The sequence below is a fragment of the Ambystoma mexicanum genome, chromosome 1q (assembly GCF_040938575.1).
Source record: "Ambystoma mexicanum isolate Mex_15411 chromosome 1q, UKY_AmexF1_1, whole genome shotgun sequence".
NCBI classification, from domain to species: Eukaryota; Metazoa; Chordata; class Amphibia; order Caudata; family Ambystomatidae; genus Ambystoma; species Ambystoma mexicanum.
In genome coordinates this window covers 1,454,021,627-1,454,038,219 of record NC_090922.1, presented here as the reverse complement: position 1 = coordinate 1,454,038,219, position 16,593 = coordinate 1,454,021,627, and the positions used below count along the sequence as shown (strand labels likewise).

At 46.4% G+C, this 16,593-nt stretch overlaps 1 protein-coding gene across 4 annotated transcripts in view; it reads right to left on the bottom strand.

The window, feature by feature from the left end:
• Nucleotides 1–16,593, bottom strand: part of BTBD19 (BTB domain containing 19) — a 1,265,487-nt gene that overhangs the window by 854,342 nt on the left and 394,552 nt on the right. For all 4 annotated transcript variants that reach the window (XM_069642352.1, XM_069642353.1, XM_069642350.1 and 1 more), the window contains one exon: nt 2,083–2,136. In XM_069642352.1, coding sequence (XP_069498453.1) covers nt 2,083–2,136 — 54 coding nt within the window. The remainder of the gene's footprint in view (nt 1–2,082; nt 2,137–16,593) is intronic.

Here is a 16,593-nt window from a genome sequence, read left to right as displayed (position 1 = left end):
CGGGTTAACACCGCCAATAAAGTAATGAACTCTCAGAAGACCACTTTGAAATAAACACTAGCAGGCACTTTGCATGCAAAGTTTGATGGTAAGGCTTGATAGCCCAGGAGGAGATGTTTTGGGAGGGGAGGGGCAGGAAGTGGGTGGGAATGGCCAATATTGTGAGTATGGTCATGGGCAGTGAGTGGGTGGGAATGCACTGCCCAGGCAGTAGAATCGCCACGCGTCTCCCCTCGAACGACATTGCTATAATCCCGGGATATCCCCACCCTAGGACTGGTCGGTTCAACATCGCCTGGGGCAGGCCCCTAGACCCCGTTAGATGTTTGCCCGCCATGGGCTCCTCCCTCTCTGAAGTGCTGCCACCTCCACCCATGCAACGGACTCATGGGGGCAGATGCTTCATGCTGCCAGGCTAACATTCGCCCCTCCCTTTCATCCACCCTTGCCTGCTCTCCAAGGCAGCTGCCCTGGGGGGATAGGGGGGTACAGCGCGACACAAAACCTAAATAAATAAGAGTAATTGATGTTGGGGTCTTAGGTTTCTCTATGTTTGAAAATGCATGCAACATTACAACCCGGGGGAGTGACGTGGCACCCCCCACCCTCCCCCCCACCTCTCCCCGCGGCGATTCCACTGCTTGGACAGTGCATTCTTGACAGGCAACTAGGATGCCACAGTTCACTCTGGGATTCCAGGATTACTTACTGATTATGTGCCGTCCAGATATTAAACTACAACTCCCATAATCCTTTAGCAGGGACTATTCTGAATAGGACTGCTTGGAGTTGAAGGTTGAAATCTCCGGAGGCCCACATAATGAGTAACCATGAACGATACGTAAAAGGGATAGCTCCAGGGGAGGCACAAGAAACACTATTTTAGAAGGCGCCAGCCAGACCACTTCCAGTTCAAACTCCGAGATGTCCTAACAAAGTACCCACGTCTGAGGGGGACAAGCAATAGGGCTCCTACACGGAAGCTCCACTGGCTACCCCCACCTACGACCCTAGGGAAGCAAGAGCCCACACCAGCCTCAAGTTAACTTTTTAAAAAAAGTTATTTTGACACCACTTACACGTTATGGAGGCCTAACCACTTCTTTTTTTATCCAGGTTTAAAAACACACTTTACAGAATTACCTAATTTATTCTGTATTTGTGAATTTAAATACATGTATCCGTTTCAGGGAGGTTTGAAGCAATTGGTATTCTAGGGTGATGCCTAATTTAATTCATTTTGTAGGAGGGAGCAAGCCAGCTCAGCCGGGAGACTAGTTTTCAGTCCGGGAGACTCATTTAATTCATGGAGACAGTCTTGGGCTACAGCTGCAAGCAATACTGAATCACTTTTTGAAGCATTAAGGATGTGGTTCATGACAGACCAGCACACTCGTTCATGTATTGCACCCTCTTTCAGCAAATACTGAAAGGGTTACACGTTGCTTCCCGTCACCTTCTGAGATGTTCTAGAGAAGGGCGGGAAACGTATTCACAGGACTTGACAGCATTCAGCGGGCGCCGGCCTCACACATTCTACGCGTCCGCCACGTCATCTTTCCTGCGCCGTCTCCAGTCTTACCCTCACTTGACCAGTAGAATTCCTCCCCTGCAATTTATCGGGTCAAGGGTTGTTTTCTAGGCTTTCTGGGAGGAGACGGGGAATAAGTCGATTGTTTGACTCGTGGCTAGGCTCCGTGGTTCTAATCAGACAGGAATGTGTGTTGCTCGATTGTGAATGTCTACAGTTCAGTGGTTTGGGTAGGCCACTTGGTGTGCCAGCCACGTGGCCTTTATTGGCGGTGAGTAAGAGGCCACTCCCAGCACGGCTTCACTTCCTCGGAGGGCTCGGCCACAGTTTAGGGTTACCTGACGCAGGTGTGCAGGTGTGCGGCCTACGGCCTCCCTTATTCGGGAACGCCTGCTCCTACCTTTCCCTCACAGCTCCCTCCCTCCCTCCCTCGGGCAGGTGAGGTGCATTCTCAGTGTATACATTTCCTGGGCTTGCGTCACTAGGCCACGACGGCGCATTCTTTAGCAGCGAGATCAGAGCAAAGCCCGGAGGCTGGGGAGGCGCCTTACCTTGCGCAGGTCTTCCAAGCCATACTCCAGCGCTGAAGTCAGCACCTCCAGGGCCTGGGGAGGGAAGAAAGGGAGAACAGACACAAGAGGTCAAAAGGGACAAAAGGTAAAGGGAAACCAGTGCACAACCAAACTCACTCTTCAGTGTGCGTGAACAGAGGGCTGCCGACCAATCAGAAGAGAGACTCATCGCGCAATAAGGGAATCTAGTTTCATTGAATCTCACATACTAGGGTTTACAGCTTAAATCCACAGAGCCCACACACCCACCCAATGCAGGTTACATTTTCATAATAAGTGCCCACCCACTACCTGGCCCCACAGTTTTATTCTACCGGTCCCATCTAATGGGGGGCTACAGCACTATACTGCAGGGTTCTCTCATATGTGCCCGCAGGACTTCATCAACCCCCACCCGTGAGACATCAAAATCAAACAATGTCCACACATTTCTATGACTGAAGTTGGAATAGTAAATTACCCCCTGTGTATGCGGTTGAGCCCCACACATTTTCCAGAGTTTGAGCTACCATCATTCAATTTCATATCAAATTTCAAAAAAGCCCAGGTGAGCGCACACCCACCGTGTAGATGGTGGATTTCCTCATGAACAGATTCCACCCAACCAGGGCCACAGCTGCCTTCCACAGATACTACCCAACAAGGGCAGCAACTTCATCCAACCCTACCCCACCCAACAAGGGCAGCAACTTCATCCAACCCTACCCCACCCAACAAGGACCGCAACTTCATACAACAGGTCCACACCAAACAAGGGCTGCAACTTCATACCATAGATCCCACCCAACAGGGGCCATAACTTCACATAATAGATCCCACCCAACAAGGACCGCAACTTCATACAACAGATCCACACCCAACAAGAGCCGCAACTTCATACTATAGATCGCACCCAACAAGGCCATAACGTCACATAATAGATCCCACCCAACAAGGACCGCAACTTCATACAACAGATCCCACCCAGGATGGGTCACAGCGTCATACAATAGATCCCACACAACAGGGGCCACAACTTAATGCAACAGATCCCACCCAGGATGGGTCACAGCTTCATACAACAGATCCCATACAAGGGCCACAGCTTCATATAACATTCCACTCAACAAGGCCCACAGCTTCACGTAGTAGATCCCACCCAACAGGAGCAACAGATTCACAAAACTGATCCCCAAAAAACAGATACAGTTTCAAGTACCTGGGGTACCTGAGGGTTTGGTGCACATTATCAAATAAATAAACAAAGTTACAGGGGCCAGGGGTAATTGTATCGTAGCATTCTTTTCGTGGTTTACCCCTCTTCCCGGTATTCCATGGACTCACTGCCACCATGGCCCTTGCTTCTCTACCTCTCCTTATTGGGTATTTCTCCTCCAGGTGGAGACATGTATGCCGATGTGCCCCCTTTCTAAAATCTCAGTAACCTGACCATGAAAAGAATGCTGTGGTAAAATGATTTGCCCCCTCTTATAGACATCACCATGAATTCCCTGGGACCGACCTACCAGGCTACAGTTACATTCAATAAATCCTGGCCACCTAATGGGCGAAGGAGCTCTCTGATCATCACATTTAACAAGCTACCATTTCATACATGAGATCGCACCAAACAGGCTATAGATTCATTCAGTGGATGCCACCTAAGGAGGTGGCTACCACTTCATGGCTTTGTAAAAAACCAGAGGGTGTTTCACAACCTAGTTTCCGGGGATAGCCTACTCAGGTGGCCTGGGAAAGGCCAAAGCTTTTGGACCCTGATCCTGGGGGATGACAAGCGAGGGAGGATCACCTGGGTAGTGGGTCCTCGAGGATTGGGGGAGAAGCACTTGATGGTGAAAAATGCTATCCCCCTTTTTCCACAACCCACCTGACCCCTATCCATGCTTATTTTATGGGAAACTACAACTCCCATAATTTCTCCCCACTTCACATTGCAACACTACTGAGCCGAGGAAGATGAAAATGAGGCCTGGAAGATTACCTCTACTGACTTGCCACGGCTCTGTCCCTTTAATGAGACCAGGCAGAGTCAGGCACGTATTCATAACTATAAACACCTGCCGCCTGTCAGAATAAAGGTTGCACGCTCAGGCACACTATGAGCAAGACTGGGTATGAAAAGGAGCAGCTCTTTTGGGGCTGATGCGAACCAGGCTATGGAAGTTGGAGGGCTAAGGGGCTGATCGGTAGTTGCGAAGAACGATTGACAGCCGGGTGAGAATTCCACACTTTCAGGAAGCCGAAAGGACAATTGATGAATTGTGAGGAAAGTATACAAAGTAACAGAGTGGTCCTGTGAGGCGGAATTGCACATTCGAAGGTCTCTGTGAAATGTTATGAGTTGAAATATATTAAAACGGGAACGGAAGGCAAGAAAGTCACTGTGATCCAGTCCCGAAAGTTGAATAAGTGAAAAGCAATGTATTTGAACTCTGAATATGCCAAGAGGACAAAATATATGAACTTTGAAAGAGGCCAAGAGGGCAAAGTAAAGAGAATAAGAAACTACAAGTACCAAGAGGCACTGGTGTTGCAAGATGAGGAAGATTGTTGATTGTTTAATTGTTTAAAGAGAGGTCAAAGTGGTCATGCAGAGGTCTACGTAAAATCCTTGCAGTTTCGAAAGTCTTTGACAGTAAAATGATATTAAGACAAAACGTGGGGAAGGGAACCCTCACAAAGAGAAAGACAGGCTCGAGCCGTTCGGAGGGAAGACTGTGTTGAAGTAAGCGTCAAGAGCAGAACTGTATTTATGACCAGGCGGACAAAGCCTAACGAACTGATTAAACTGCCAAAAGCTTGAAGCCCAAGCCTGAACTGTGGAATTGTACCAGTAAGCCAAAGTGTGCAAGACTGATTGAACTGTGCCATCCACCTATCCCTTTAAGAAACTCTCGAGACCCTGTGCTGCAGAGCGTGGGCAAGGGAGTTGTCACATAAGCCATTCTGACATTTCTTTTAAGACACTATTTTTTCCTTTTGTATTCCCTTAACACATTTGTCATTTGAGAAGGAGGGCAAGGGTAGTTTTTTTTAGTACAGGCCTTTTTATTTTGACTAGACTGACTTGGACTTGTTTGTTATTTGTTTAATGGTCGAGACTACTCCCATTCTAGTGTTAGGGCCAGTTAGGCATTCTACCAACCCAACAAAAATAAAGGTTTTTCAAACTTGCACCTATTGTGTCTGTGTCTATTATTGATACAATGCCTTCCTTGCATCGAAACCACATAGGTTGCACCCCCATGTGCTACAAATCCCAACAGTATGGTCCAAGTCCCAGTAAGCTAGAGCTGCAGGTTCAAGATCCACTTCATGCACTAAGGTTTCATTTGGCACATCCTAAAGACGCTACAGTTCCATACCACAGACCCTACCAACTGGTCCATCTCAAGTTATGCCATGTATCTAAAAGAGTAGGCATCCAGTCAACATATCCCACCAACTGGGTTACCAATTGTTCCTAGAGATCCTGCTTAACGTGGTACTGTTTAAACTATGAAGCCTACCCAATGAACTATAGCTCCGACAATGCAGGGTACAAAATCATGCTATTGATCCTGCCGAAAAGAATAACGGATCCCACTGATTGGGTTCCTGATTTAGATGGTGTTATTGATTGATGTAACAGTCTGAGTATTTATGTTTATGTATAATCCTGGTTGTGTAAAATACATACATCAAGTGAGAGTATGAATGAATAACGGAATGAATGGTGGTATATGGCTGTAGATGTTGTAAATAAGAGATACTTTGGTGTATTTAAAAGAGCTGGTATATGAACAAATATCCAAAGTTGTATATAAATAAATATATTTGTGTTGACAAAATGTGTGCTGTCAATATTAAGAAATGTTCTGATCTCATTTGCCAAATGTCCATATTTGTTGTTGCCTTCCAAGGAACACGGTATAGAGCCTTCATAGTGTAGGCTACAGGATCATGCTAAGTATATCACCTAATGGGGTTTTAAGTTGAATTCTACGTATCACCGTTAATGGGGACCTCGGTGCCAAGCACGGGACGCCTTTGTTAAAAGGGAGGATCCAGGTTCTCCAACGAGTCTGGGGCAAGAGGCCTTGAAAAGGCTTTCCATCATTAAACTCTTTTGCTCGTCAAGCCATTAGAATAGGAATATGAGCAGCTTCACGGTGGTGAACAGGATCAGTTTATGGTTCCATACCAGTGCCATCTTTGTCCACTTATTATCACCGCTGAGAGATAAAAGCATACAACCAAATGGATAATGAACCGAAAGACCTTCTTCTGCCCTCAAGACTCCACACCTATTAACAGCGGGGTCAGATTGCTAACCGCCATTCCCAACTTGATGAAGAAGAAAATGATTACCAAAATGTATAATGACGGGACAATTATGTTCGGTTTCATACATTCTAACATGCATGTGCTTCATACTATCATACAGAAATTCAGTATAGGTCCTCCCACCACATACCTACTAATTACAGTTCAATTTTCCCTATGTCACCCACCAGGTGAAATCCCACTCATCCATTAAAAGAATGAGGTCTTCAGAGCAGGGGGTTTAAACCGAGACAAAACAAACTTAACAATAACCATTTGTCCGGCAGGCCTGTGGACCAGACTAGCCCACCTGTGATACCAATCCCAGCAACTCTATCACTTTAGGAATATTTAATAGTAGCTCAGATACAAAAAAGGCGGCCAATATTCAGCTCACCACCAGAGACAATCAAATTGACTGCTTCGGCATAAGAGAGACTTGGGTCAAGGATAACCTCTCTGACTAATGGCAGATCAAATAGACCGGGAGGAGGTGTGGCTGCGATCTACCCAGATAACTTCTGTGTCATGACCTTTGCAACCACCCAAAACACAATCATCTGATCCATAAGCTGTAAATGCATAATCAATCATTACACCTATTGCATGCATATCAGCATACCACTGGATGGGTCACATGCAAACGTCATCAGATGTGATATGTCCTTCTGAACAATAACTTGGTTGAGATAAAACCCTGGTTCTTGACGACATTCATCTATGTCCGGACTCTGCCACAGAAACCTGACAGCCAATTAAAATGCACCATGGATAACCTCTGCATTCCTCTTAGGTGACCGCCCCTACACGCGGAGATAATCACACACTGGATGTCAACATATCCCGAAAAATCCCTTTGAGGGGGTGTCTCACACACATGTCTGACCATCAACTGACCTGGAGCACCTGTAGTCACCTAAAATGGCTTCTGGCACGAGTCACTACCCAAAATGTGTCTCCCCCAATTGCTTTCAGACCAAAAAAGATAAAACGTCCAACCCAATAGCCCTTTACCTAAACAGCAGCCAGAATTCCAATTCCATTCTGGATTTCATGAGCCTAGATATGAATAGAGCAATTCAAATTCTAGCCCCAACCACCCTCCCCAAACCAGAGGTGTGCTAATACATGTTTTCATGCCAAGCACAATTCCACAAAAAGAAAGATGAGGACTTAGATTATTAGAGGGCAACATACATTCCACTGAGGAGTAGATGGCATTCCATATGAGGGAAGAGGGTAAGTGACTAAGAATTGTTAATAATAATAATAATAATAATATGGTATTTATTGAGCGCAGACCTAGCTTCAGTAAGCAATGGGGTGCTTTACAAGTCATAGGAGGAAGGGCACAGTGAAGAAAGCAGAGATAAAAGGGAGCAGAGAGCGGGCAAACGTGGAGGCACAGAATGGGCATTTAGGCAGCAAGGGATCTACAAACAGGGAAGGAAACAAGGGGGAGCAGAAAACACACAGGTTAGGTAGGGTGGAGGCCTAGGTGTTAGGGAGGGGACAGTCCTTGCAGAGGAAGGTCTTGAGTTCCTTCTTGAAATGTAGAAGCAACGGTGCGAGTTTGGGATGGATGTGAAGAAGGTTTCAGAGTCTGTGGGTGTAGACAGAGAAGGCCCGTCTTCCGGTTCTTTCCCTCCTGACCGGGAATCGTCCAGATAGGATGTCAAAGCAGTTGTTTTAGCCACAAATAGATTGTCTTAAACTCACCAGATCATGAAAGAGCCGAGTGATCTCAGATCCCATGCCCAGGTAGGAGCCATGGGTGTAATTTTAGGGGGGAGAAGGGTGTTTGTCCCCCCCCAACTTTCGCTGGGGCACCTTTTGTTCAGATGTCATGTCCCCCCCACCCCCAACATTTTCAGCAAAGTTACTCTACTGGTAGGAGCTAATAAACAGATTGACCCATGCCTTTGTGGACAAAATATACAAAAGGCAAAGCCCACTCAGTTAAGAGTAGGGAAGTGGAATAGAATAGAACATGTGCAAGGAACATCCATTCCTTCCCAACATTCTAACCCACTCCACATGTCAGGATTGTGAACTGATGGGCATTTGGGAATCTTAGGAGCAGTCCCTCCCATGCCCTGCTTCCCTCATCAAGGTCACCATCAACTCACTAAGCACCACCATCTCGCCTGTCCACAATGCAGAATTTTGCAACTGCTACCCCTCCGTCCCGCCCCCCCCAGCTGCTGAAAAGAACAGCCCTGGACAGCCCATGGACCGCCAGGACCGCAACAACCATTGCCCTATTTCAAGCATCACATTCATAGTGTAAATATTGGAAAGAGGGGCACTGCACCACCTATGGAATACAGTGAAGCATATGATCTACTATACCTGTGAGAGCCCGGGAATGCATGTGCAGGGCCGAGCAAGGGCCGCACCTGGCGGTCTGGCCTGCTCTTGGGGCAAACATGAGCCGAGGCACGGAAATGGCAGTGCAAGACGTGGGCGTGGACTGTGTCAGGGACTGGGAGCAAGGAAAGGGGCTAATGGGTTGGAGCAACAAAAGGGGATAGATGGGACAAGAAAGGGGGAAGGGTAAAAAAGGTGCCAAAGAGACTGGGCCAGCAAAGGGGGCCAGAAGAGACTGGGGGCAACAAAAGGAATTAAATGTGCAGGAAAGGGGGCCACAAGGGACTGGTGGGAACAAAAGAGGCTAAAAGGGTCTGCGGCAACAAAATGGGCTAAAACAGACTGGGGCAACAAACCGAACTAAAGAGAATGGGGCAACGAAAGGGGCTAAAGGTGAAATGAAAAGGAGCAGGGGCAGGAACTTGGGCTAAATAGGATTGGGGCAACAAAGGAGGCTAAAGGAGTTGGGGTTTACTAAAGGGGATAAAGGTGATGGGGCAAGAAAAGTGGGTAAGGGTGGTGGGGCAAGAAAAAGGGGCTAAACAGAGCTAGGGCAACACACGGGGCTGAGGCTAGGAAGAGGAGGTAGTGTTACTTGGGAGATGGGGTACCGCTGGTATTTAGGGGATGGTGGAGTGGTGAAGGGGAGAAAGTGGGCTGGCGGCACTTGGGTCAATGGGGGGATTGGCAAGGGTGGCGCAGGGATGAGAAAGGGTCTGGCAGCACTCGGGCAGAGAACAAGCGAAAGGAGGTGGTGGCCTGTGGGTGAGAGTAGGGGGCAGGCACAGTGCTCTTTTAGGGATGGCATGGGGGAGGCTGGACCTGGGGGATGGAGAAGCGCTTATGTTTGTGGGATGGGAGGGGACCTGGGACAGGGAAAGAGGATTGTGACACTTGAGGGGGAGGAACAACACCAGTGTTTTTTTTAATGATAAGAAGAGAGGTGGGGGCATTGGATATAGCAAGGGAAGTGAGCCTGCAGGAGCACAGAGGAGGTCAACACCTGGAAGTCAGACTGCCGGTACAGGAAGTCAGGTAGGCGCGCTCCTGAAAGTGTTGCCGGAACATCAGAAAAATGTCTTTTTTGGAGAAAACTGCATTCTGTTGGGTGGCAGCAGATGGGGCTCATGGCTGGCCCCTGCTTTGGGCTGCTCTGACCCAAGAGGAGGGATAGGCCAGAGCGCCAGCTTTGATGAGGGCTGGCTCGAGCCCTGACAATCTCGCCCAGCTCTATGACCTTCTACGTGAAAACTAGTCCGCGTTTAGACCCCACAGGTTCAGAGAAACGGCTCTAATGTTCATAAGGGAAGAGACCCTTAAAGCATTTGACATCAACACCTGTCTCAGGAGGATAGCACAGGGGCAACGTGCTCACCTTGGAAGCAAGACGACGCAAATCAACACAGGTTCGATCCCCGGGTCCGCGCTTGGAAACCTCTGGGTATTAAGCGCGTTATAAATCACCTATCATATCTATCACCTCATCAAAACCTATTCTGCTTGATTTCGCAGCAGCCTATATTACCCTTAACCATTTAAATGAAATTATATTTTATTTATATCACGCTCGTACACAAGTAATAATACTCAAGTCCTTAATGGGAACCAAAGTCTCAGTGCTAGACTGGATCACATCATTCCTCGAGAATTGTAGCACCAATGTAGATAGGAAAATGTATGTCTAAACCAAACATCCCCAGGACAGGGGTCAACTCTTTCTGCATGGCTGTTAAAGCCCTACATTAATCCGTTAGCACCTCTATAGATCCAGCTCGCACCTAGAATCCATCTTTATGCAGATGACGCACAAATAATCTCCAACAATGACAGTAGTGACTCCTCCCCAATGGCATCTCTGAATGCCTTCAGGGTTGCGTGCCCCAAATAAAAAAATAAAAGATTCAAGTTGGCAAGCTTCCCTCCATTTGGCCAGACGTCATTGGATGGTGGAATTGCCAGAGAATCCAGCATCTGTGTCCATGGTTTAAAATTGAGGATCCGAAAACGCACGTCCCATCTTGACTGGGCAGAATCCATCCAATCAGAGAAACGAAAGCCCACCAAGCCCATGGACATTGCCTGAAACCTCATATGGGCGTGAATGCCTGGCATTTAATCCAAACAGTCTCAACTTGACTTTCAACTTTATTCGGCCGTAAGACCATCAAACAACATCATACACACATTACAAATCACATAAGAAATTTGCATAACACAAATTATACTCATCAGTCAGAGTAAAATCTACAAAGGTAATTACAACCCCCAGAAATATTTTTGGAATCAGCTATCCCTAATAAGATTGTGGACCAATCAGCCGGTCATGCGGACAGCCAACCTACTGACATTGCTGGTTAACCCAGTTCTGTTCCCCAGATGGACTGCATTAGTTTGTGCTGATTCTGTGCTCCAATACAAGGAATATCCTTATGAAGGGAAATGGCACTAATTTCTATGCTGCTATTTGACTGCTATTTGACGAGGGAGACCGTCTAGTTGCAATACTCAATATACTGTTAGCCACTCCATGGTCACTCAATTCAATGAGGACAGAATCAAATGTTTGCCCCCATTAAAGTGTATTCTTAAACAATGTATAATGTCCTCTCTAATTAGTGAGCGACAACCACATACCGTTCTAAACCAATGTGTGCATTTATTAATTAACGTCTCCCTAGATTCCTTTCGGTTACATCCTTGTTTTGGGACTTTGGGCAGAAATATCAATCCTCCCCCTCAGGGCCTTCGCATGCTTTCACACACCATACCTTGGACACGTTGGCCCCATTGGAATCTCAGGCCTCCACAGTTGTTGATACCAGCCCCTTCTCCCCACTTTCCACCCGTAATACAGTTCTAGGCCCTCGATCAGCCTCCCCAAACCCAACCAGCTGATCACAAGGCCTTCTTACCTTCTAAGTAGCTGTTCCTTATTTGGCAAGACAGGCTGTTAATCGCCTTTCTGAATTTTGCCAGTGGTTGGATAGGATTTCTGCAGAGAGGATGGCATGAGAAAATGGGCTGAAAGCTGCTTCGTTCCCATCCCTAACCAAGAATCAAAACTCACTGCTTGGCAGTCATGTCGCTGTGGGCAACGATCATGCTGCATGTCCAAATGCGTCCCACAACTTGGCTTGCAGGTGTGAGTCCTAACATTAAGCAGACATAAGTAGACAGTCGACCATCTTCAAATGATCAGAGTTATGTGCGCGGATGACAGACCACACCACACTTTCCAGACACGTGGATCAGCAGTGAAAACTGCCACACAACAAGACATATATATATATATATATATATATAAGTGGAAATGTGTTTGTGTCAGGATTTGTGGCGAAGCCTTGTTCCTTACACAATTCCACACTGTTTACCAATCTGCACCAAATGTTGCAAAGTTGCCTGTTAGGACCCTCAATATATTAGTGGCTACATGACATTTGGACACCCACCCCTTTGCCTGGATTTCGGAAAAAGTCAAAATGTGAGGGTTTGTGGCAAAGCGTTGTTCCTTATACAATTCCACACTGTTTACCAATCTGCACCAAATTTTGAATAGTTACCTGCCGGGAAGCTCCAGGCATTACTAGCTAAATGGCATTTGGACACCCCACCCCGTTTCCCGGATTTCACCACCTTCACACATGAGACGGTTGACTGAAGTCGGCAAAATATCCGGTTTTATCATTTTTTACTTTCACCAATAAAGTTTGCAATACAATTAGAAATAAACAAGCTTCATAAAATTACAAACCTGGTCACAAGATTGAGTCCAAAAGAGAAGAAAAAGAAGCAAAAATCATCTCACAATGCATAACACAACATAAATAAGGAGAAAAAGTAGAAGAAGAGAGAAAAGTGAAAAGAGACCAGAAAAGGAGAAGAGAATGAAACAGAAGAATATCTAACTGTATCATTTGGTAGTACAATTTATAAATAATCAATAAACACATCCCCACGTAACATGGCCTGATCTTGGCTAGCGTAAGAGCAAATCAGAATACATTTCAGGGTAATAGAGTATTTGGACAAAACACACCAGCATATTGAGTCACCATGAGACTTTAACCATACACATTGAGAAAGATCCCCCATATGTCCATAAACCTTTCAGTCTCTCCTTTCAATTTGCAATTTGCCTTTTCATAGGTAGAGAAATATCGCCAAAATATCAATGCGGTCACGGGAGAAACGGTCCCGACACGAGGAACAAAACTCAAGGTCACAACCCTAGGATACACGTTTCCAAGATATCAGCACAGCAATGCACTGCAATGAACTGCACCACGCCAGGGAGAGGCGACAGGTGGAGAGAGTGCACAGAAGGTCCCAGTAGGCAGCAGCACACCAAATCTCACCTTTTCCCCCAATATCTTCTCCGTGGTATGTCAGCCAGCCACACGCGCCCATTCTCAGTGCAGTTGACTTCAGATTGAAAAGAACATCAAGCTATAAGCAAATCGGAACAGCGACCTACAGGATCAGTGTTATCATGGCAGGCTACAGAACCCGTTCGGAGAACGGGTGCTTCTGCTAGTTGTAAATGATGTGAATAAAAGTGCGAGTCTTACGCTAAAAAAACGGTGGGAAAAAAAAATTTACAATCCACACATTCAAAATTAAAACACGCTGGAAATACTGGCTGGAAATAAATACTACTAGGCAAGCTAAATGGCGGGTAACTCTACCCCAGTAGGGAATAAGTCTTTGGAATGTCTTTGGATAAGTTAGGGAAGTGGGGTCCTATCCAACCGCAAGAGCCAAAGATAAGGTCCGGTGTCAGGGTGACTGGGATGTCTGGGAATAACAGGTTTTCTACTGTTGTCCTTCTTAGATGGCTCAACTGCGTCAAGCTGGTCTTCTGGATGGGTTTGAGGTTTCAAGCTTGGTTAGTGGTATTCAATCGCAGTTGGGTTCTCGAACGGTGACATAATGACTCGGTGACGTTCGGGCTCTACAGGTTCAGGACAGTCACAATAGGCGCCTCAATCCTGGTGAAGAGTAGGTTTGCTCCATGCTCTCTTGCAAGTCTCGCCGTGTGAAGTGGGTGCTTGAGGCGCAAGTGGGCTTTTGGTTTTGGAAGTTACTCGGTGCTCCATGGAGGTTCGAAGGTGCTCGACGGCTGGAAGCCTTCTGTTAGGATCTTATGGAGACATGTGCAAAGTAGTGTCTTCTCTCTTTTCCAGCAGTTCCCAGGGCGTCTTCCTTCCGGCAGAGTCACTACAAGCCCGAACAAAGCATGCTGGGTAATTCCAAAACGATGGAAACACTATGTCTGAGCGCCACTGCTCCTTTAGCCCCCTCATAGTTCTGCCTCCTGAAAATAAAAGTCTGCACGTAAATGTCTTCTCTTGCCCAAGTCACCAGTTGTTGGATCAGCCCAATCGTTAGAGGTCTTCTCCTTTACATGGTGGTGAGATGTGAAACTGCACCTTGGCATCACCAGCGGACTTCCTGGAAGGGGCACGGAAGTAGGGTGCTTTCCCGCCTAATGCCCCCTTACATTTGTAGAGTCAGTGAGTGCACGGCAGGTGTAGTAAGTAATATGGATAGGACGGTTTCTGATTTCACTGCAATGTTTTTTTTTTGGCCAAATGTTCTTAGCAACCAATATACAAGGTTCTAGGAGACAGACACGGAGTCTGACCTAAGCAATGGAAATACCAATTAGTTATAACATGAGGTTCTGGGAGTTGAAATTGAGCCTCATTGCTGACCGGCGGTGGTTTTAGGACTTAGCAGACATCCCTAATGAATATTATACTTTGCCTGACTCTTATCCTATAGTGCTGGTTGGGGCAGAGGTGGCAATACAAAGGTGTTTAATATTGGCACATCCCCTTAGTGCCAGTGGCCACTTAAAAAAAGCTAGCACGAAGAGGCAGCTTTCTAAGAGCAAATTTCAAGCTGCATGTAGCTTATTCATTTCAAATGCGACCATTTAATTTCTCATCTGCTGGTGTTCCTTTGGGTTATGTACAGCAGACGTATACGGTATTTGAAACAGCATTTTACTTGCTGTATAAGCGCCCAGCAAGCAAACAATAAATAAATAAATAAATAATCACTCGACTACTGTGACTCCCTTTCTGCAGGCACCAATGTCCGCAATCTGAATAAACTTCAGGTCCTCCAGAATGATGCCGTAAGAGCAGCTCTAAACATTTCCAAAAAAGACCACTTTTCCACAGCCAGACGAAACTTCCACTGGCTCCCGGTCCAAGAACGCATCATGTTCAAAACGCTTGCTGTGACCCACAAATACATCTCAAGTACTGCCCCCAGCCTACCTGTCCAGACAAATAATCCAAGGCCCGATCCTCCAGACCTACCCGGGCTGCCTACTCGCACCTACTTGACTTCCCTAGATACAGGCGCCAGAAAGCAGGGGGAAATAGCTTCCTGGTGATGGCGGCCAAACTGTGGAAGGCCTCCCTCTAGCCTTAAGATCTGGCGACTCCCTTTGCTCCTCCTGCAAAGGCCTGAAAACCAGGCTCTTTTCTGAAGACTCCCAAATTTAACTGAACCCCTCCAACCCGACATCTCATGGCACCGCCACCTCCACCCTGATCAAAAACCTAGATCCAGATAACATGTATGTATCACTTCTGGTCGTATACGTTGTAACCATTACCTGCAACTAATCGTAGTACCCATGTAACCCTGTTGTAACCTGCAATCTTTTTGTAACCAAGTGCCAACACTGCCATCTTGCAACCTAGTGCCCAGATGCCCCCGAGTTAGGTGTGCTTTATAAATGCCTAAATAAATAAATAAATAAATAAATATGTGATAAAGTTACGTATTCTCTGAGCCACAAGTCTGCTCCAGTGTAAGAAATGACACCACTTTTTCACAGCAGATCATATGAATAAAGTGTATTTGGCAGATTACACTTTCTTTCAGAAAACCACCTTCACTTTATCTTTGCAGAAACCAAAAGAAAAAAATTAAGTGCCACCATTCACGTTTTTAGTTGTCCTTTCATTCTGGCTAAAGAAACAAGCATTAGCAATGCCAACAGTTTGGGCTTTTGGGTAGACATCGGAAAGGCACTTTCCAGGCGCTGCTGTAGTGGTATTTACAGGCTATTGATGGTAGCAGGTGCTAAACGGTGTGAGTATATGGGTGTCTAATAGCAGTGCCTGGCAAATGCCTGATATGTATACACAAGCCAAAACAGCTGGCTTTGCCTGTGGTTATTTTTACCAGGACTTCAGTGAAGGACACGCATAGTGCTATTAGAGTGGCTGAAGGCAGACATGGTTAAGACATTTTTATTACACCAGTAGCATGTTTCTAACTCCATTTAATTCATTACCTCTCAGAACACTGCTTTGAAAAATCAGTTGCAGGCACTTAAAGAGCAAAGTTTGATGGTAAGGCTTGAATAAAGAAAGCTCAAAGAGTTCCTATGAGGATGTGTTTTGGGGAGGGAGGAGCAGGAACTGGGTGGGAATGGCCATACGAAATAGCCTGGCCATGGGCCGTCAATCAGTGGGTAAAGGACCAAACAAAACATATAGGTTTTGTGTCTCTCCTCATATGCGATTTCTCTCGGTCTGTACTCTAATGCGATAGTTTCGGCTTATAGGTGGCGCAACCTAATAGCCAAACTTAAAATTGGGGCTTGTCCAGTTTTTAAACTCAAGCAGACAGGGGTTTCTGTTCCAACCTTGACAATGCAGACACCCTAACAATGCCAAAGATGCGGGGAGGAGGGTGTGGCCTTGCAGCCACCAGGGAAGCCCTTTCTTCCATTCCACCCCAATCCGCCACAGCTGCCTGGAGCAGAAATCCTTTGCAAAGATGTCGGCC